At 46.8% G+C, this 23,251-nt stretch overlaps 1 protein-coding gene across 1 annotated transcript in view; it reads left to right on the forward strand.

The window, feature by feature from the left end:
• The first annotated feature begins 20,607 nt into the window (after positions 1–20,607).
• nxn (nucleoredoxin) overlaps positions 20,608–23,251 on the forward strand; it is a 169,972-nt gene continuing 167,328 nt past the window's right edge. The window contains exon 1 of the mRNA XM_063031226.1: positions 20,608–21,184. Within this exon, the coding sequence (XP_062887296.1) occupies positions 20,879–21,184 (306 nt within the window). The 5' untranslated portion in view covers positions 20,608–20,878. The remainder of the gene's footprint in view (positions 21,185–23,251) is intronic.

Consider the following 23,251-nt stretch of genomic DNA (forward strand, 5'->3'; position numbering starts at 1 on the left):
GATTGTGACCACATTTGGCGATGAACAAGTTATAATGCCTTATGTCTAAAATATCATGATTTTCTAGCTGAAAATATTGTAATAGTTAGACAGTTCAATGCTTTCAAATTTTCCATGCAAGAAAAAATTAAATCCAAACTGATTTCAAACTTTGCTCAAATGGTGGCATTTGTACTTCAAAATGAACAGTTTTGCGACCTCGCACAGTGGATGGACATTGGGGGAACCTTTCTTGCATCTAGTGCGGACTGTGAGCGAGGTTTTAGCCTAATGAATCAACTCAAAAACAAACTGAGAAACCATTTAGGTGAATGTCATTTGGATATGTTAATGAGAATCAAAGGCTATCAATGGGATGGGTTCTATTAGTCGAGACAGAGTTTACAAAGAATGGGTAAATGCCAAAGACAGGAGAGAGAAAAAATAACTGAATGACTTAAATATGATAAAAATTAAATATCTCCAACCTGATGGTATGAACATTGACTTCTCTAACTTCCGTTAATGCCCCTCCTCCCCTTAGTACCCCATCCCTTATTTATTTATGTATTTATCAATAATAATAATAATTATTATTATTACCATTATTATGATTTTTTCTTTCCCCTTTTTTTCTCTCTTTTTTCTCCCTCTGTCCCTCTCACCATAACTCCTTGCCCATCCTCTGGGCTTCCCCCCTCCCCCTTTCTTTCTCCCTAGGCCTCCTGTCCCATGATCCTTTCCCTTCTCCAGTCTCATATCCCTTTTGCCAATTACCTGCCCAGCTCTTGGCTCCATCCCTCCCCCTCCTGTCTTCTCCCATCATTTCGGATCTCCCCCTCCCCCTCCCACTTTCAAATCTCTTACTAACTCTTCCTTCAGTTAGTCCTGACGAAGGGTCTCGGCCCGAAACGTCGACTGTACCTCTTCCTAGAGATGCTGCCTGGCCTGCTGTGTTCACCAGCATTTTTTGTCTGTGTGACTTAAATAAGTATGTTATTCTGTGCAGTTTTATGTCAAATATTTTGTAAACCTACATAAACTGTCCCATGTGTGCACTCAGTGCGCACATACTTATGTCATTGGAAAAAAATTTGCACAACGTAAGATTTTTGCGCACACTGGCTACTAAGAATTAGAGGGAACATTGCTTCCAAATAGCCAAGTTCCAAGTCGAAAAACGTACGTTCAATCCGTGATTACAAAATCAGCAAAGGTGTACAACCTTGTAGAGATAAAAAGCTAACAAAACTAAATTAGCAACACAGCAGAATAAGAATAATCAGCAGTCAACAAAAAAATCATCCCTGGCTCACATCCTATCAACTAAACCAAACTAACTAACTGGGACAGAGCGTGAGCACATACTATACTCATTTGCTTCTACCACGCCCCAACCCATGTGACAAATTATCGAAGCTCATAATGAATGCACAACACAAAATACAATACAGACAGAAAATAGATACAAGCAACTGTGGAAAAGAGTATTGTTGACGTTTTGGGCCAAGACCCTTCAGCAGGACGTCGCCTGTTTACTCTTCTCCACAGATGCTGCCTGGCCTGCTGAGTTCCTCCACCATTTTGTGTGCGTCGCTCGAGGTTTTCTTCTGTTCTTTGCCGTCTTCCTCCCCTCGTTCCTTGGTGTGCTTAATAAAGAGCAACCACAAGCAACAAGTTTTATGCCTCATTCTTGACTTCCAAGAGCCGTTGGGTCGAGGAAACATCAGGATCCAACAGCATAATCACAGAATCAAGATTGGCTGCAGAATGGAAGGAGGCCTTTTGGCCCATCGAGTCGGTGCTGGTCTCCGTATATGAGCACTACAGCTGCTACAACTCTCTCATCACCTCTCCGTAGCCCTGTAGTTATATTCCTTTCTGATTATCTTTTGTACATCAGCGTAAAGTACCCTCAGAGGTGTCATAAACCCTAATGGCTTGCCATAGAGTGTTGAGCTTCTCGAGCTTTTGAGCTCCTGTGTTTACTAATCATCATCTTAATTAGAGTCGTTAAGCCCGTGTGCTTTTGGTTTCATCTGATCAAGTTAACTGTGATTGGCACCGGTTTCCCGTAGTCTATGATTATTTAAAGAGGACTCTCCTTTAGTGCCTGAGCAGATTCATTGTGTTGGAGAGAATGAATTATCTCACGGTGTCGCGCAGTTGCTCCCCCTGAGGCACTGTTGGTGTCCCTACATCTACCCTCTTGTTTTCCTCTCTCCCTGGGGAATCTCTCGCCCTCCGGCTCCTGGGTCTGGTTGTGAGCCTACCGTCCACAGCTCCAGGGCTTCCCGTGACTGGGAGCCCGCTGTTCTTCTGCAGTTGGGTCAGCCCTGTCCTCCAAGGGCACACTGTGACAGGAGGCTGCTGGAGTTCTAAAAAATTCTACAACACAGGGGCTTCAAGCAAGGGTGGTAATTCCAATATTCCAATTCTAGTAGCAAGATGTGGCTTCATGTAATATCATTTCATATGTATACAATATACAGGTGATATAGCTACACAAAGTAACCAGATCAGATATTTATATGATCATAGAAACATAGAAAATAGGTGCAGGAGTAGGCCATTCGGCCCTTCGAGCCTGCACCGCCATTCAGTATGACCATAGCTGATCATCCAACTCAGAACCCTGTACCTGCCTTCTCTCCATACCCCCTGATCCCTTTAGCCACAAGGGCCACATCTAACTCCCTCTTAAATATAGCCAATGAACTGGCCTCATCTGTTTCCTGTGGCAGAGAATTCCACAGATTCACCACTCTCTGTGTGAAGAAGTTTTTCCTCATCTCGGTTCTAAAAGGCTTCCCCTTTATCCTTAAACTGTGACCCCTCGTTCTGGACTTATCCAACATCGGGAACAATCTTCCTGCATCTAGCCTGCCCAATCCCTTTAGAATTTTATACGTTTCAATAAGATCCCCCCTCAATCTTCTAAATTCCAGCGAGTATAAGCATAGTCGATCCAGTCTTCATATAAAAGTCCTGCCATCCCAGGAATCAATCTGGTGAACCTTCTTTGTACTCCCTCTATGGCAAGAATGTCTTTCCTCAGATTAAGGGACCAAAACTGCACACAATACTCCAGGTGTGGTCTCACCAAGGCCTTGTACAACTGCAGTAGAACCTCCCTGCTCCTGTATTCAAGTCATCGACAAATAGAGCGTTTTGATCGGCCTCTCTGAAGGAAGTGTACAAACAGTTTTCTCCATTGTCCTCAGTCACTTTGTGTTCAGTGAGTGAACTGGTCAGATTGTCCATCACATTGTGCTTGCTCCTGGAAAGGGGGAACTTGCAACCTGCTGACTCATCGTAGTTTAGTCATTCTTGAGCGACCCACACAAAATGCTGGAACTCGGCAGGAAATGAATAAACAGTGGGCGTTTAGGGCCGAGACCCTCCATCGGGAGTGGGAAGGAGGGGGGAAGAAGCCAGATAAAGAAGGTGAGGGGTGGGGAAGGAGGACAAGCTGGCAGGTGATAGTTTAGGCCACGTGAGAGGAAAGGTGGGTGGCAAGAGAGGTGGGATGAAGTAAGAAGCTGGGAGGTGATTGGTGGAAGAGGTGAAGGGCTGAAGAAGAAGAAATCTGATAGGAGAGGAGAGTGGACCGTAGGAGAAAGGGAAGGAGGAGGGGAAACAGAGGGAGGTGATGGGCAGGTGAGGAGAAGAGAAGGGGTGAGAGGGGGACCAGAATGGGGAATGGAGAAAGAGAGATAGTGCAGGGGGAGAAATTACTGGAAGTTAGAATAATCGATGTTCATGCCATCAGAATGGAAGATGCCCAAACGGTGTTGCTGCTCCAACCTGAGAGTGGCCTGATCATGGCAGCAGAGGAGGCCATGGACCGACGAGTCAGAATGGGAATGGGAAGTAGATTTAAAATGGTTGCCCACGGGTGAGACCTGTTTGTTGCAGGTAGCTTGTACTCCTTCCCCTCCTCCCACCTTCTTATTCTGGCTTCTGCCCACTTCCTTTCCAGTCCTGATGAAAGATCTCAGCCTGAAACGTCGACTGTTTATTCCTCTCGGTAGATGCCGCCTGACCTGCTGAGTTCCTCCAGCATTTTGTGTGTGTTGCTCAAAATTTTCAGCATCTGCAGAATCTCTTGTGCTTTAGGTCAACATTAAACCTCAATGAAGCAAACAAAGAGCAAAGTTGTGGAAAGTTCACCACTTAAAGAAACTCAGACTAGTTTAATGTAATTTTCTGGGTGGTGGTAGTTTGATGGGATTTTGGTGGGGATTTGGTTGGAATTTATTTATTTACTTAGTGATACAGCACAGTAACAGGCTCATTCATGTTAACCTGCACTGCCCAAATTACACCCAATTAACCCACTACCCAGTACATCTTTGGAAGGTGGAAGGAAACAGGAGCACCCGGAGGAAATCCATGCAGTCACGGAAGATCGAGCAAACTCCTTACAGACAGCAGTGGAAACGAACTTGGATCACTGGCACTAAAATAGCATCACACTAACTGTTACACATCCATGACCCCCCCACCCCATCTTGTTGTAAACATTGTCTGATCCATCTGTTCTCTTGAAGGATAATTCAGGAGGTGTAGTCCCTGATATAATTCAAGTCCTTGTCAAATGCAGCAGAAGAAAGCAGCAATTGGATTTGGATTAAAAGGAGAGACAACAACTGGGCAAGATGAAGTCAGGAGGGTATGGAACTGAGGGGGGTGTATCTGGGACGCCAGGTAGCACCATTGAGCCCTCTGGAGACGTCGTGGGCTTATCAATGAAACGTCAAAGAAGGAGGATGCCCACCTGATGACCTACCCTCCCTCCTTGTCACCACTCCAAACCCACTGCCAATATCGAGAGTGCTGACTCACCATAGGGATTGAAACATCAAGTCCTAGCTCTACTGGTCTATTGTGTATGTAGCCCCCGGTCCCAAAGCTGACTTATGCTAGTGTGTCATCAGCTCTTGCTTATCTACAATTCAGCCTTGATGTTCTTGAATAAAACCAAACCCCTTTCCCACCACGTTGCCGTAGCTCACAGTGTTGGGATGGATGTTCACAGAATTTTAAAGACGAGCTTTATTTGTCACATCAAAACTTCAAAACATACAGTGAAATGTGTCATTCACGTCAACAACCAACACAGAATGAGTGGCCCGCACGTGTGGCCATGCTTCTGGCGCCAGATTAGCATGCCTGCAACTCTCTGAACATAACTCACGCGTCTCTGGAATGTGGGAGGAAACCGGAGCACCCGGAGGCAACCCACATGATCACAGGGTGAACATACAACTGCTTACAGACAGCGGCGGGAATCGAACCCTGGTCGGTGATCGCTGTCAAGCCTCTGCCCATGGATTTGTGTAAGTGGCTTCTTGATGTCTGGTGGCAGAGGGTTCTGTCTCCACTTCTGTGACTCTAAGGCAGTACTCTCTCGCTCAGACTGCCGAAGGATCTCGGCCCAAAACGTCAACTATACCTCTTCCTAGAGAAGCTGCCTGGCCTGCTGCGTTCACCAGCAATTTTTATGTGTGTTGCTTGAAACGTCTTATCTTTCCCAGGGTTGAAATGCCTAATACCAGAGGGCAAGCATTTAAAGTGAGGGGGCAATTTCAAAGGAGATCTGAGGGGCAAGTGTTTTTTCCACAGAGAGAGGTAGGGTCTGGAACGTGCTGCCTGAGGTGGTGGTAGAGGGAGATATATTAGGGACTTTTAAGAGACGTTTAGATAGGCACATGACTGTGAGGAAGATGGAAGGATTGTAGGCAGAAGAAATTGGTTTATTTGGCCATTTGATCATTAATTTAATTGGTTCGGCCAAAGGGCCTGTTCTTTTCTGTGCTATTTTTAACTTGGCAGATACCAAAGTCAACCAGGTGGTGGCAGCATTGGGCGAGGTTAAATGTCACGGAGGCACTCTCCAGGGAAGACTGCAAGCAGCTAATATCAATCTTAATAATTTCAGCAACCGCCCCAGGGCAGTGTATCGCTCTCTTCCCCTCCTGAGTTCCATGTGTGTTCGAATTATCAAAGGCAGGAAACACTCATCAGTCCTGGCAGTATCTGGGGAGAGAGGAACGGTGTAAAGACACGAGATTCTGCAGATGCTAGAAGTCCAAAGCAACACAGAGGAACTCAGCAAGCAAGGCAGCACCCATGGAAATGAATAAACAGCTGAGACCCTTCGCCAGGACTGGAAATGAAGGGGGAAGACCAGAATAAAAAGGTGTGGGGAGGGGAAGGGGGGATAGCTTGCAGGTGACAGGTGAAACCAGGTGGGTGGGAAAGGTCAAGGGCTGGAGAGGAAGGATTCTGACAGGAGAGGAGAGCGGATCACAGGAGAGAGGGAAGGAGGAGAGGACAAGAGGTAAGAGGCCAGGTTGGGGAACAGAAGCAGAGGGAAGAGGGAGGGGAAGGGGAGAAGACAAAGGTAATGTTTCAGCAAGCGAAAAAGTGAGAAGGTGGGTTACCGGTGTTGGGTGGGTAAGTTAGAACAGGTATGTGACCGTGTGAGTAGAGACTCTGATCATTGCCATATTTCACATGCTCCTTGTTCATGTCAAACCGCTGACCCATCATTCAGGACTCCCATCACCCAGGACCTGCCCTCTACTCATTACCACCATCAGGGGGGAAGTAAAGGAGCCTGAAGACACACAGTCAATACCCTAGGTACAGCTTCTTGCCCTCTGCTGGCAGATCTCTGAGTGGACAGTGAACCCATGAGCTCTAGCTCAGTATTTTTTTCTTTTTTTGCTTTCTTTTTGCACTACTTATCTATTATATATGACGGGTGATTGATAAGTTCATGGCCTAAGGTAGAAGGAGTCAATTTTAGAAATCCTAGCACATTTATTTTTCACTTAGTCCCCTCCTACATGTACACACTTAGTCCAGCGGTCGTGGAGCATACGGATCCCTTCTTTGTAGAAGTAGTCCACGGCAGGGATGATTGATAAGTTTGTGGCCTAAGGTAGAAGGAGATGAGTTATACAGCTCTCATTACATGCATGTGCAGTTCAACTCTGAGTGAGAATGCAGAAAGTTTGATGTTAATAACTTATCTCCTTCTATGTTAGGCCACGAACTTATCAATCACCCCTGCTGTGGACCACTTTCTGGAGGTCCAAGACGCCGAGTTCTACAACGAAGGATCCATATGCTCCACGACCGCTGGACTAAGTGTGTAAATGTAGGAAAAATAAATGTGCTAGATTTTCTAAAATTGACTCCTTCTACCTTAGGCCATGAACTTATCAATCACCCCGTGTGTGTGTGTGTGTGTGTGTGTGTATTTCTTATTGTAATTCATAGTTTTTTAAATTATTGTAATGTATTGCAATGTACTGCTGCCACAATCAATAAAATTCATGGCATACGCCAGTGATATTTCTGACTCTGAGGTCAAGGACACAGCTCAGCACATCACAGGAACCATCCTCCCCTCTGTGGACTCTGTCAATGCTTCCCTCTGCCTTGGTAAAACAGCCAGCATTATCAGAGATCCCCTCATCCATCTTCTCCCTCCACCCTCCTCCCATTAGGCAGGAGATACAAAAGCCCGAAAGCACCTACCACCAGCCTCAAGACAGCTTCTATCCCACTGTTGTAAGAAGAGTGAACAGTCCCCTGGTATAACTGTTAATAATTTTAGAAATGTTACCATATACTAGCTTAAGATTACCATGTGTTACCATATGGAAAAAAACGACACAACAGACTTTTAACACTATAAATTAGCAAGTTGTTTGTTATGTCTCCCTTCTTGCTGTGAAACGGGGACACCTCTTTTTCCCTTATTAGGGAGAGAGAGAGAGAGAGCTTGTGGTATGTTGAATTACTGGGTGAACGAGTAGTCTTTGGGGTACTGCAAGTCTATGTGTTTATTGATGCTTTGCTGCACGCTTCAGTGCTCAGTGGGGGGTGCCGATGCTTCTTTGCTGGTGGGGGTGGGGGGGTGTCATTGCTTTGCTGCTGCTTATGCATGGGAGGGGGAGCTGGGGGGGGGCTTTAGGGTTCTAACATTTAACCATTATTCATTCTTTGGGGCGCTCCTCTGTTTTCGTGGATGTTTGCGAAGAAAAAGAATTTCAGGATGCATATTGTATTCATTTCTCTGACGTTAAATGTACCTATTGAAACCTATTGATATACCAGCTTGAGATTCATTTTCTTACGGGCATTTACAGGAAAATATAGAAAAACAATAGAATTTATGAAAAACTATACATAAACAAAGAAAGTTAGGGATTTATTCCCTGGAGTGTAGGAGAATGAGGGGAGATTTGATGGAGGTGTACAAAATTATGAGGGGTATAGATAGGGTAAATGCAAGCAGGTTTTTCCCACTGAAGTTGGGTGGGACTAAAACTAGAGGTCATGGGTTAAGGGTGAAAGGTGAAATGTTTATGGGGATCTTTTTCGCTCAGAGGGTGATGTGAGTGTGGAACAAGCTCCCAGCAGAAATGGTGGATGTGGGTTTGATTGTAACAATTAAGACGAGTTTGGATGGGAGGGGCAGGGAGGGTTAGGGTCCCGGAGCAGATCGATGGAATTAAGCAGAATTACACTAGCTTGGCTGAGGGGTGTGTTACTGTGCTGCAGTACTCTATGGCTCTATGACTGATAATGTGCAAAAGATAAATTGTACATATAAAAATCAAATAATACTTGGAACATGAGTTGTAGAGTTTTTGTTATTGCTTTCCATTTCTACTTCCTCGATGACCTGTTGTAATGAAATATTCTTGTGATAGCGTGCCAATCAAAGTCTTTCACAAGTGACAACAGTAAAGCCATTCGTGGAGCATTGTTGTTCAACAACAATTAACCAATTCCACTGATGGTCTGGGGTTCGATACAAAATCTGATGATCCTGCAGTTTGGTTCTGAATGAGTGCCAGATGGCTGCTTCTGATCCACTGTCTGAATCTGCCCTCTCCAACTGAGGACAAAGTGTACTGGGAATTATTATCACGTGTACCCAGTTTCAGTGAAAACCTTGTCTTGTGCACTGTTCACTCAGATCAAATCATTTCACAGTGCATTGAGCTAGAACAAGGTTACAAAAGCACTGAAATAGAATGCAGGATCTGCCAACGGGGATGCAGCTGTAATGAGTTCTTCAGGCCACTATGGGATGCCAGGGAGCATTGGGCGCTGAGGTTTTTAGAGCACCTGAAATGGTTAATTGTTGTTTAATGACAGTTGTTAATCGTTTGGCATTTCTTGTGTTTTTCTCGAGCCACTCGCTCTTTGTAATGTGGTCTCCTGGTCTTTTCTGTCTGAGCTTGTTAAGTTTATTTTGATGGGCTTGAGGATTCCATGTTACTTGTGTTATTTAAGTGGATGCCTGATTAGCATTAATTGTGGGGTCCTAGTTTTGAGAATGTTATTTCTAATGGTGTAGTTCGGCCAAGACACCGATATTTATTGGAATCATTACGAATGAACTCTCATCACCATCTCCACATCGGAATCTGTCTTTCTCTCCTCTGCACTTGGGTTCCCAAAATGCGAGTGTACATTGTGACAGCTGCATGGACTAGAGGGCATGTCTTATGAGCAGGCTACAGGTTTTCTCTCTGGAGCAAAGGAGGATGAGAGGTGAATTGATAGAGGTGTACAAGATGATAAGAGGCATAGATAGAGTGGACAGAGGCCGGCTGGTGGCGCAATGACATCGGCGCCAGACCCGGGACCGGAGGTTCCTGGTTCGAAACCAGTCGGGTCCACTCCCAAGTATGCTTTCCATCCGTGCCGGGTTGGGTGTCAAGATCGCATATCGATCTCATAAAATAAAGGGAAAAATACTGTGAAAATGTCTGTGTGGGGAGTGGTGCGCCACACAGTCTCTCTCTCTCTCTCGCTCCGCACCTTGTAAAAAGCCATGGAAAAGACATCATCACAGACGCATGCACACACAGACACAGACGCGCAGACTCGCACGCATGCACGCAGGCACACGTCGAAAAAAAAGACTGAGTGGGCAGCCAGATACTTTTCTCCAGGGCAGAAATAACTAATGCAAGGTGTCATAATTTTAAGATGATTGGAGGAAAGTACAGGGAGAAGCCAGAGGTCTGTTTTTAACATGGAGAGTGGTGGGTGTGTGGAACACTCTGCCAGGGATGGTGGTAGAAGTAGATACATTAGGGGGCATTTAGGAAACTCTTAGATAGCCTTAGATGACAGAAAAAGGAAGACCTATGTGGGAAGGAAGGGTTAGATTGATCTTGGAATAGGTTAAAAGGTCAGCACAACATTGTAGGCCAAACAGCCTGTACTGTGCTGTAATATTCTATGTTCTATGTTAAGCAAAGACATTGAGGTGGTCTGCTGATCACTCCTGTGCAAAATGTTCATGCTTTTTCTTTATTTCTTTTTAATGTAATGCATTGTTAATTAAATGTGGTTTTTAATTTTTTGAAGATTATTTATACCGATCTGGGGAGAATTCTGGTATCTGCGACCATTGGAGACACTGGTAAGAGGCCTTTGATTGGTTCCAAAGCCATCAATCAGAGTGTTTTGTGAAGGGATGGGCCTTTGGACATCATTAGACTGCATTCCCACTCTCGGCCACCGAGAGGCAGGCTCACCCACAGCATCATATCCAGGCATCCAGGCATCCAGGCATCCAGGCATCCAGGTTATGGGGAAGGTGAATCCAGGCCTGGACCATCTGGGATAACACAGGAGGCACTAGCACTACGCAGGCGTTCCCAACCTGGGGCCATGGACTACTCGGTTAATGGTAGGGGTCCAAGGCATAACAGGATTGGGAGACCCTGTGCTATAGAAGTGCATTCCCCTTTAACATGTACGACAGGACCTGCAGTAGGAATGGCTGTAGGAAGCTTAGAGCCATTGATTTATGCAGTATGGGACAGGCCCTTCGGCCCATCGTGTCAATGCTGACCATCAAACACCCATTAATCCTGTCTATGGAGACACAAGAGACTATGGCAGTAACTATAACAGGATCAATGAAAGTCAACCAGAGTGCAGAAGATGACAAACTGTGCATATGCAAATATAAGTAAATAGCAATCAATAACGAGAATTTGAGATAATGAGATAAATAGTCCTTCAAGTGAGATCGTTGGTTGTGGGGCAAGTGAGTGTAGTTATCCCCTTTTGTTCAAGAGCCTGATGGTTGAGGGGTAGTATCTGTTCTTGAACCTGGTGGTGAGAGTCTTGAGGCTCTCGTACCTTCTACCTGATGGCAGCAGCGAGAAAAGAGCATGGCCTGGGTGGTGGGGATCTCTGATGATGGATATTGCTTTCCTGCAATAGCGTTTCATGTAGATGTGCTCAATGGGGGAAGGCTTCACCCGTGATGGACTGGGCCACATCCACTCATTTTTGTTGGATTTTCCATTCAAGGTCATTGGTGTTTCCAGACCAGGCTGTGATGCAGCCAGTCAGTACACTCTCCACCACACATCTATAGAAGCTTGTCAAAGTTTTAGATGCCATGCCGAATCTTCACAGATTCCTATGGAGCTGCCCCGTGGCCGCACATCCCATCCTCAGACTCACTGTGTCGGTTGTTGATGCAAACGACTCACCTCACTAACACCAGAGATTCTGCAGATGCTGGGAATCCAGAGCAACACACACAAGATGTGGAGAAACGCAGCAGGTCAGGCAGCATCTATGGAGAGAAGCGATCGATGTTTTAGACTGAGACCCCTCCTCGGGACTCATTTCACTGGTTGTTTTAATGTAGATAAGACTAATTAATCAAATCTTGAACCTTAAAAGTGGAGGATGAGATGTACAGAATGGAATATCTCCGTCATGGGTTCACAACCTTCTTTATGCCACAGACCCCCAATGTTAACAGAGAGGCCTGTGGAGGCCAAGCTGGGAACCCCTGATCTACATGGAGTTTCCACATTCTCCCTGTACCACAGGGGTTCCCCCGGATGCTCCAGTTCCCTCCCACATCCCAAAGATAAACAGGTCCCGCAGTTGTAAGATGACTCTTGACTTCAGGACCCACCTCATTGTGGCCCTCGAACCCTATTGTCTACATGCTCTTTTTAGTCTGTAGTTGCCACACTTCATTCTGCACTCTGCTATTGTTTTCCCTTGTACTAGCCCAGTAGTGAAATGATGTTTATGAATGGTTTGCAGGACAAGCTTTGCACGGTATCTCAGAACATGCGGCAATCATAAACAAGTTTACCAGCATCCTGATTTACCAATTTAATTATTGTTGTAAATTGTTCCCTTTGCTTGGAGAGACAGGAGGGACTTATTAATGGCAACAACTTGGGGTTGGGGAGAACCCTCCTGTCCCGATGATCCTCTCATATCCCTTTTGCCAATCAACTGTCCAGCTCTTGGCTCCAGCCCCCCCCCCTCTTGTCTTCTCCTATCATTTTGGATCTCCCCCTCCCCCTCCAACTTTCAAATCCTTTACTCACTCTTCCTTCAGTTAGTCCTGACGAAGGGTCTCGGCCTGAAACGTCGACTGTACCTCTTCCTAGAGATGCTGCCTGGCCTGCTGCGTTCACCAGCAACTTTTATGTGTGTTGCTTGAAATTCCAGCATCTGCAGATTTCCTCGTGGTTGGGGAGAATTGGTGGCTTGTGTGTGGGTGATGGAAATTGAACCCGGAGACCCAGAGACCTGGGTTCAATTCTGACCTCTGATGCTGTCTGCGTGGAGTTTGCACGTTCTCCTTGTGACCTCAACAACAGGAATAATAAGTTGTATGTGTGTGTTTATTTATTCATTGAGATGTAGCACACAACAGGACTTTCTGGCCCTTTGAGCCCAGCAATCCTCCTATTTAATCCCAGCCTAATCACAGGACAATTTACAATGACCAACTAACCTACCAACCGGTACATCTTTGGACTGTGGGAGGAAACCGGAGCACCCGGAGGAAACCCACGTGATCACGGGGAGAAGGTACAAACTCCTTACAGGCAGTGGCAGAAACTGAACCCGGGTCGCTGGCACGGGAAAGTGTTGTGTTAACCACTACGCCACAGTGCCACCCTATGCATATATAATTGTATAACATATATTGATTAAGCATTCCTGTTTGTTTAAATAATTCATTTCGGGTTATGTGTAAAAATACATGAATCGCATACGTCATGACACTATCATGTGGTACATGCATGCCTTGTGTAAAGTAAACACGAATTAAGACGTGCATCATTTCAGACTCCCATCTTTTCATTGGAATTAGGTTAATGCTTTGAAGTTACGAAATGTAACAGTCTGTATGGCCAAGTAGTCCCAAACATCCAGCAGTGAACATGATGTTTGCCCTCTGTTGGTAACTGTTTTTTGATAATGCTCTTACCCAGGGCACAGTTCACTCTATGGGCCTGTTTGTGTTAAAATAAATGTAATGTTGAGTCACACACAATTGCTTTCCATCCCCCACTCCCCCACCCATGCCTCCCTGGGAAGGGTGTGGAGTCAACTGGGAACTCTGTGATTTATGGCTGCTGGCTGTGAGGCTCAGCCCATTGTTTTCCACCCCCTGGCCACTGCTCTCTGGTTGTCCAGGAAACAATCTAACCCTTCCTTTCCAGCACCATCTGTTTCAGCACTGTGACCGGAGAGAGGCTCCTCCCAAAATCAACATCATGGACTTCAGGAGCTCTGGTTCCACAAATGTGATTCTCTAATATTAATGGTGTGTGTGTGTGTGTATATACATGTACACACAGGTGCATATATGTACAGGTGTGAGTGTGAATGTGTGTGCAAGTGTTTTGTATATCTGCATGTGTTTAGTATGTTGGAATGTCTACTTTATGTGAAGGTACCCACATTCATGTGTAAAAATATGCATGTGTTTACCTGTATAGATGTGTGACGGTGAGTAAGTTTTCCGCTTTTTTTGTGGAAGAATGTATGCGTTTATGTGTAGGTTTCTCTGTTTGCATGCAGGTGTTTATGTTTGTGTGTGTGTGTGTGTGTGTGTTTCTGCAAAGGAATGTGTACGTTTGTGTGTAGGTGTCTGTTTTTGAGTGTATGTGTGTGTTGTGCATTGATCTGTGTGTGTATTTCTGTGTACATATATATGTGTGTGTGTGTGTGTGTGTAGGTTGTTTTCCAGGCTTTTCACTATAAGGTACATTTACCCCTCTCTTCACATAAAAGTTGCTGGTGAACGCAGCAGGCCAGGCAGCATCTCTAGGAAGAGGTACAGTTAACGTTTCGGGCCGAGACCCTTCGTCAGGACTAACTGAAAGAAGAGCTAGTAAGAGATTTGAAAGTGGGAGGGGGAGAGGGAGATCCGAAATGATAGGAGAAGACAGCAGGGGGAGGGATGGAGCCAAGAGCTGGACAGTTGATTGACAAAAGGGACTGCCCAGCTCTTGGCTCCATCCCTCCCCCTCCTGTCTTCTCCTATCATTTCGGATCTCCCCCTTCCCCTCCCACTTTCAAATCTCTTACTAGCTCTTCCTTCAGTTAGTCTTGACGACGGGTCTCGGCCCGAAGCGTCGACTGTACCTCTTCTTACAGATGCTGCCTGGCCTGCTGTGTTCACCAGCAACTTTTATGTGTGTTGCTTGAAACTCCAGCATCTGCAGATTTCCCCGTGTTTGTGTTTACCCCTCCCTTGCCTTGGCTCGTTTATCAAGGTGACATCTGCCCACAATGCAACAGATACAGCTCCAGAGACTCACGTTCAGTGCTTTCTGTGTGGAGTTTGCAGGGTCTCCCTGTCACTCCCAGTCTCCAGTTTCTTCCCACATCAGAGAGGTCTGTGGGCTAGCAGGTGCAAGTTGCCTCTGGTGTGTTGGAGAGAGGCAGGAGAGTAGGTGTGTGAGAAGCGGCAGCTGGCTGGGAAATAAACGAGGGATTTGCATGTCTGAGTGCTGACATAGACTACTGACCTCCTCCAAAGTGTTTTCGGATGTGAAATATAATCCAGTGGGGTTTGAGCTCATCTGAATCAGCTCAGGTATTCTGTCTCTTTCATCTCTCTTATGGGCAGAAGATGCAAAAACCTGAAAACACATACAGTATCACCCGGCTGAAGGACAGCTCCTATCCTGCTGTAAGACTATTAATGGTGCCTGAGTCTGATAAGGGGAGGCAGGGTGGGTGTAAGGTACTCCTTCCCTCCGGTGGCCTGCTGGTCACCCTTGGGCAAGGTGTAGCACCTAGTTTGCCCCCCAGTCAGAGTCACGGGAAGCCACGGGAGCAGGTGGTGGATGGTCGTATGAGCAGCCAGTGCACATCACAAGTCCTGGTTGTGCGATCACTGACGCCGGGCAGACAATCTCCGAAGGGTATTGATAATGGCTGGGGTCACCCGTCTTGTAAAGACACTGCCCAGAAGAAGCCAATGGCAAACCCCCTCTGTAGGATAATTTGCCAAGAACAATCATGGTCATGGAAAGACCGTGATCGCCCACGTTATACGACACGGCGCATAATGATGATAATGAGTATGATAAATTAGGCTTTTGACCTCACAATCTGCCCCTTCATGACCCTTACACTGTACTGTCTGCCTGCACTGCATTCCCTCTGTAACCGTAACACTTCACCCTACATTTGATCTTCTCTTTCGTTGAAGCTGTAATGAAGGGTTCTATATAGGTGGCATGCAAAGCAAAGTTTTTCACTGTACCTCCGTACACGTGACAACACAAGGACTTGGTATCTAACGGAGACGTTGCCTCAACAAGACGGCATCCATCATCAGAGATGGCCACCATCCGGGCCATGTCATCTTCTCACAGCTGCCACTGGGAAGGTGGAGCAGAGGCCTGAGATCCCACCTCGCCAGGTTCTTCCCTTCAACCAACCGAGTCAGTCCTAATCACTGGAGTTTAACAACACTCTGACATTTCAAATTCTTTGCATTATTTGGACCTTTCTTTTGGATCTACTTGTGTTCTATCCTGTAAAAAAAATTGTGTATAGTTTACAGTTAGTTTAGTTTTTCTTGTGAACGTTGAATATCTGATGCTATGAGCTTGGCTCATGTATACTACATGCAAAAGAATAGTTCCGTTTCATTACTTTCATGAGAGAGGTGCAGGAGCCTGAAGACACCCTCTCAACATTTTAAGAACACCTTCTTCCCCTCTGCCATCAGATTTCTGAATGCACCGTGAGCATCTACTTTTGCTCTCTTTTTGGATTATTTATTAAATTTATATATGTGTTTCTTACTGTAATTAACGCCCAGTGACTCAGGCTCCAGAGAAGCCGCTACAGAATGCAGGTCTGTGTTGTTACATGCATGGATGAAGTTTTTGGGATTTTAATAATGATTTTAAATGGTTGTTTATAGAAGTAAAGATATTCTCAGTGGGAATATTGCAACACAACACTGTGAAAATGAGCTTGAGACTCCACACAGTGCTTGATCATGTTAAATGGAGGAAATGTGTGCGGAGACCAGGGTGACTGTGGAGGACGTGTCACAGAATGGAGCCAAACTAATGGGGTGAACACACTGGGAGAACACGGGGAACTGTAGATGCTGGAAGCTGGAGCAACACACAGAACTCTCAACATTTCTCTCAACTCCATCACCAACCTTCTGACATTGAGATACCATCTCTCTCTCTCATAAATCCACCCCTCTTTCCTCCACTATCTCCCTGTTTTCAACTCAAGTAGATGAAGGTAGAGCAGTAGATGTAGTGTATATGGATTTCAGCAAGGCTTTTGATAAGGTACCCAACGCAATGCTTATTGAGAAAGTAAGGAGGCATGGAATCCAAGGGGATATTGCTTTGTGGATCCAGAATTAGCTGCCCACAGAAGGCAAAGTGTTGTTGTAGATGGGCCATATTCTGCATGGAGGTCGGTGACCAGCGGTGTGCCTCAGGGATCTGTTCTGGGACCCATCTCTTCATGATTTTTATAAATGACCTGGATGAGGAAGTAGAGGGATAGATTAGTAAATTTGCTGATGATATAAGGGTTGGGGGTATTGTGGATAGTATGGAAGACTGTCAGAGGTTACAATGGGACATTGATAGGATGCAAAACTAGGTGAAATATGATGGCAGAATATAGTATTAATGGTAAGACTCTTAGCAGTGTGGAGGATCAGAGAGATCTTGGGGTCTGTGTCCATAGGACACTCAAAGCTGCTACGCAGGTTGACTCTGTGGTTAAGAAGACATACGGTGCATTGGCCTTCATCAACCGTGGGATTGAGTTTAAGAGCCGAGTGGTAATGTTACAGCTACATAGGACCATGCTCAGATCCCACTTGGAGTACTGTGCTCAGTTCTGGTCACCTCACTACAGGAAGGATGTGAAAGCTATAGAAAGGGTGCAGAGGAGATTTACAAGGATGTTGCCTGGATTGGGCAACATGCCTTCTGATAATAGGTTGAGTGAACTCGGCCTTTTCTCCTTGGAGTGACGGAGGATGAGAGGTGATCTGATAGAAGTGTATAAGATAATGAGAGGCATTGATCATGTGGATAGTCAGAGGCTTTTTCCCGGGCTGAAATGGTTAATGTGAGAGGGCACAGTTTTAAGGTGCTTGGAAGCAGGTACAGAGGAAATGTCAGGGATAAGTTTTTTATGCAGAGAGTGGTGAGTGTGTGGAATGGACTGCCGGCGATGGTGGAGGAGGTGAATACGATAGGGTCTTTTAAGAGACTGCTGGATAGGTACACAAAGCTTAGAAAAATAGAGGGCTATGGGTGACCCTAGGTAATTTCTAAAGTAAGTACGTGTTCGGCACAGCATTGTGGGCTGAAGGGCCTGTATTGTGCTGTAGGTTCCCTATGTTTCTATGTTTAAGTATTCAGTCTCATTCACCATTCTGTGGGCAGGAGATGCCAAAGCCTGATAGCACAAAACACCAGGCTGAAGGACGGTTTCCATCCTGCTGTAAGACCACTGAACAGTCCCCTACTATGATAAAGTAGACTTTTGACCTCACAATATGGCTTGTTCTGGCCCCCTTACTTTAATTTCTGTACCTGCACTGCATCTTTGTAACTGTACCACCATATGCTGCATTTTGTAATTGGTTTACTACTATGCTTTAATGAAATGATCTGTACAGATGGCATGCAAAACCACGTTTTTCACCGTACCTCAGTGGATGTGACAATAATAGTTCAGAGTTCAAAGGTCAAAGTAAATTTATTGTCAAAGTACGTATGTGTCACCATAAACAACCCTGAGATTCATTTTCGTGTGGGAATACTGAATAAATCAATACAATAATAGCCATAACAGAATCAACGAAAGACTGCCCAACTTGAGCATTCAACTAGAGTGCAGAAAACAACAGATTGTGCAAATGCAAAAAGAAATAAACAATAATAATAGACAATTAAGCAATCAATATCAAGAACATGAGATGCAAAGTCCTTGAAAGTGAGTCAGTAAGTTGTGGGAAACTAATTTACCAGCTCTATCATCTGTCAGCTCATATGAAGGCCATTTGGCCCGCTTAACTGATGGTAAGGCCATCCAAAGAGCACTATTGGAGTCCCTAACTCAAACACGAGGAAATCTGCAGATGCTGGAATTTCAAGCAACACACATCAAAGTTGCTGGTGAACACAGCAGGCCAGGCAGCGTCTATAGGAAGAGGTACAGTCAACATTTCGGGCCAAGACTCTTCATCAGGACTAACTGAAAGAAGAGCTAGTAAGAGATTTGAAAGTGGGAGGGGGAGGGTGAGATCCGAAATGATAGGAGAAGACAGGAGGGGGAGCGATGGAGCCAAGAGCTGGACAGGTGATGGTACATTTTAATTCCACATCCCATTCCCATTCTGATATGTCTATCCATGGCCTCCTCTACTGTCAAGATGAAGCCACACTCAGATTGGAGGAACAACACCTTATATTCCATCTGTGTAGCCTCCAACCTGATGGCATAAACATCAACTTCTCTAACTTCTGTTAATGCCCCACCTCCCCCTCGTACCCCATTTGTTACTTATTTTTATACACACATTCTTTCTCTCACTCTCCTTTTTCTCCCTCTGACTATACCCCTTGCCCGTCCTCTGGGCTTCCCCCTCACCTTGTCTTTCTCCCTGGGCCTCCTGTCCCATGATCCTCTCGTATCCCTTTTGCCAATCACCTGTCCAGCTCTTGGCTCCATCCCTCCCCCTCCTGTCTTCTCCTATCATTTTGGATCTCCCCCTCCCCCTCCCACTTTCAAATCTCTTACTAGCTCTTCCTTCAGTTAGTCCTGATGAAGGGTCTCGGCCTGAAACGTCGACTGTACCTCTTCCTAGAGATGCTGCCTGGCCTGCTGCGTTCACCAGCAACTTTTATGTGTGTTGCTTGAAATTCCAGCCTCTGCAGATTTCCTCGTGTTTGCGGGCATAAAATTTATTTCTCCTTCCGGTAGGTAAAAACCTCTCACTTCCCTCTTCTGTTTCCCACTCTTGCCTCCTACCTCTTCTCCTCACCTGTCTATCACCTCGCCCTACTGCCCCCTTCATTCCTTTCTCCCATGGTCCCCTCTCCTCTCCCATCAGATTCCTTCTTCTCCATTCCTTTACCTTTCCCATCCACGTGGCGTCATCTATCACCTCCCAGCTCGTCCCCCTCCCCTCTCCCCGCCTCTTTTTTAAAATTCTGGCATCTTGCCCCTTTTTCTCCCGTCCTGAAGAAAGGTCTCGGCCCGAAACGTCGACTGTTTATTCAAACGCTGCCTGACCTCCTCCAGCATTCTGGGGATGTTGCTTTGGGTTTCCAGAACCTGAAGACTCTCTTGCGTTTAATTTACTTCAGCTTCGTGGGTGGAAGGGCCCGTTCCTATCCTGCCCGTCGTATGCGGTCACAGCCTCTTCAAACGGTACTCTTATATCTGTTCCCAGCAACACCCCTGCCATCGGGTCCAGGCACTCGCCATTATCTGTGCGTAAGGAAAAAACATGTCCCATCCACAACCCTCTCAAGTCTTTGGGAACAAACTATCTGCTGGTTGTACTCAGCAGTGTGTGTGTATGTATAGGGGTGAGCGGGAGGGTAAGTGGTCAACACACACAATATGCTGGAGGAATTCAGCAGGTCAGGCAGCATCTATAGAGAGGCACACTCAGCGAGCAGCTCCACCCTCTAGTGAAGAAGTTCCCCTTTTCACCCCTAATTACATTCACCTCATTACACTTACCCCTTATAATTTTGTTTACTGCATTCATATCTCCCCTCACGAGTCCTAGTCCGGGGCGGTAGGACTCGCTGGGATGCCCGGCAGGGACCGAGCGCTTTCCTAACCCCTTCCCCTCTCCCCCGCCGCGGCTGTCCTACGCTCCAAGGGGGGGAAAATGCCCTAACCTATCCAACCTTTTCCCCATAACAAGTCCCAGCAACATCCTTGTAAACATTTTTTTTTATCTCTACTCGTTCCAATCTCATCTCTCCTGTAAGGTAGGTGACCAGAACGGCACACAATACTCCAAATTTGGCGATGCTGCTCGACTTGCTGAGTTCCTCCGGCAAATTTTTTTTTGCAGGATCTGTAGAATCTCTCGTCTCGCTGAAGTTTGGGATCCCCCGCCAGCAGCACACCCTGCGAAAGGGATTCAGCCCGGCCATGCCCCTCACGGTTTCGTGGATCTCCGCAAGGTCACTCCCGCCCCCCTCGCCACCGCCAGGGAGAGGGCTGTGCTTGGCAAACTTGCTCGGTGGCTGGTGCTGGGTGTGGGGGGAGAGTGTGTCGAGGCGAGGCGAGGAGGAATTCGCTGCTGGGACCAATAGGAGTGCTGCTGGATCACCATTGGTCCTGGAACGTCGCGGGAGCCGAGTCCGTTCGCAGAGAGCGGCGGAGCCCGGGGCTGACCAGCAGCGACCCGGGGCGGCAGGACTCGCTGGGACGCTCGGCAGGGACCGGCCACCCTCCCACCCACCCCCTTCCTCCGCCTCTTCCCCCCTTTTCCCCCTCTCCTTTCCCCTCCGCCGCGGCTGTTGCGCCGTTCGCCGCCATGGCCGGCCCGGTGTGCGAGCTCCTGGGAGAGCGGCTGACCGACCGGCACCAAGCCGAGGTGGAGTGCTCGCCGCTCGGCTCGGACGGCCGGCTGCTCGCCCTCTACTTCGGCTGCAGCTGGAGCGCCCCGTGCCAGCAGTTCACCGCGGCCCTCGCCGACTTCTACGGTCGCTTCAAGCAGGGCGAGAACGCCGACAAGCTGGAGGTGGTTTTCATCGGCTCCGAGGAGGAGCAGCAGCCCTGGCTGGAGTTCGTGGGCCAGATGCCCTGGTTGATGCTGCCTTTCGAGGAGAAGGAGAAGAAGGTAAGGAGTCGGGTGTGCGGGACTGCGAGCCCTGGAGGTACTCAGAAAACACGGCGTTGTGGCAGCATTTCAATCTGAAGTATTCTACACTTATTGTAATTTAGCACCCTAAGTTTAATTGTACAGTATCTAAGATTGCGTTATTGCACGGTCTGGAAACTATATTGTGAGCTAAATGTATTGGACCTTGGATTATACGGTAGTCAAAACAGTTTATCATCTGGGATTTACTTAGAATAAATCCTATCAGTCCACACTGAGAAAATAGTATTGCACAGACTGTATCGCGCGCTAGATTTGTGCACCCTGGGTTTTAGAGTAAATCATCCTGATTTCACTTTGCCCGGTGTGCACCCGGAATATTTCTGGTTACGATATAGTGCGACGCATTGTATAGCACCGTGGGTATGAATTGTTACACCTAACTGGACACAACGTTGCTGGTACTGGAGGAATTTGGCTTGCGCCGAATTCAGACCAGCAGGGCGGAAGATGGCAAAGCGCTCGCTCAGAGCGGAGTTAGACAGGAGTGTGCAGTATTGCATGCAGCGGGCGTTGTAAAGTGCATTTGGTGTTGCGTGCATTATTGCATTCAGCCGAGAATGCCGCCTTGCTGCAGGCGTGAGGCAGCGTTGCTGTGCGGAGCCGGGGGTACAGTTTTGTGGAGCCTCCTGATCTGCTTTATATAAACGCTGTCGCACTTTACACGGAGTCTCAGGCCATTGTCCTAAATTGTCGCTGCTGTCCCCCCATCCAATTTGGATCTCCTGCTGTAGGAGTTCTTTATAGACAGTGCAAAGTTGCCCAGTCGTCGCACTCTTAGAGGCATTCTTGGAAGAATCTCACGCTGTGTGGATCTCGAGTTTTAAAAAAAATATATAAACATTTGCTTAATGCCCCGCTCACTGAGAGATGCTTTCTTGGAGGAATGAACTTCGAGGGAAACTAGGATTGAGCGTTTGCCAGCTTGATGCCTGGATGAGGGATTCTCAGCGTGGCGGTGAACAGACGTGGCCGTGTCGTGACAGGCAGTAAAAATCTCGGTACAATGATACAGTTAAGTTTAACCTGTGGTGCAAGCGCGGTTCTGTATAAACTTGTCTCTTTAATCCCTCCGCTCTGGTATTGGGTTTAAGGACCTAAACAACAGGAAGGAGGAAAGGGCTCCACCCAGCTTGCCCATTCCTGTCCGAACCGTTCTCCCTCTCCCCTCCCTGGGCGTGCTCGGTGGGGGGAAGCATTGGTTTAATATTGTCGCCGTGTACTAAGATGCAGAGAAAAGCCTGTTCACACAGGTTAAATTATTATCCAGTGCATTGAGGTAGAACAAGGTGAACCAACTATGCACAATAAAGTGTAACAGTTACCGAGAAAGTGCAGTGCGCGTAGCCAATAGGGAGCAAGATCATAATGAGCTGGATCGTGAGGGCAAGGGTCCATCTTGTAGCACAAGGGAACCATTAAATAGTCTTGTAACAGGGGGGTGAACGATGTCTTTCAGCCCGGCGGTAGGTAGGTGCTTTGGGACTTTTCTATCTCTTGCCCAGTGGGGGGGGGGTGAAGAGAGACTGTATGAGGTGGGTGGGTGGGGTTTTTGATTATGCTGGTTGCTTTACTGAGGCAGTGAGATCTATAGGCACAGCCTATAGGACTGATTTCCATGATGTGCTGAGCTGTGTCCACAGATCGTGCATTTGGGGCAGTGTGCAGACAGGGCGCGTCCAGCAATGAGGCGAGGTTATGGGGATGCTGGCTGACTGCGGTGGGGGGTGGGGTGTGTGTGTGTGTTTCTAGTTAAAAGGGAAAAGGTGTAAAGCCCTGTGGCCCAGTTACACAATGCCTACTGCATCTGAACGTCCTCCCAGACTCCGACCGAAGCCTGCTCAGTCACGGACCTCTGTAGTGGGGAACTCCAAGGAATGAATCCCAGGTTTGTATAGGGTGACATATACGTACATTGATAATAAATTTACTTTGAACTTCATAATTCCCAGTCATGAGATCTCCATCTCCAGCCTTTTTTCCGGCGGCAGGTTCTGAACCTGCTGGCAGAGTGGAGACCTCATT

Source organism: Mobula hypostoma, chromosome 23 (genome assembly GCF_963921235.1).
Source record: "Mobula hypostoma chromosome 23, sMobHyp1.1, whole genome shotgun sequence".
Taxonomy (NCBI): domain Eukaryota; kingdom Metazoa; phylum Chordata; class Chondrichthyes; order Myliobatiformes; family Myliobatidae; genus Mobula; species Mobula hypostoma.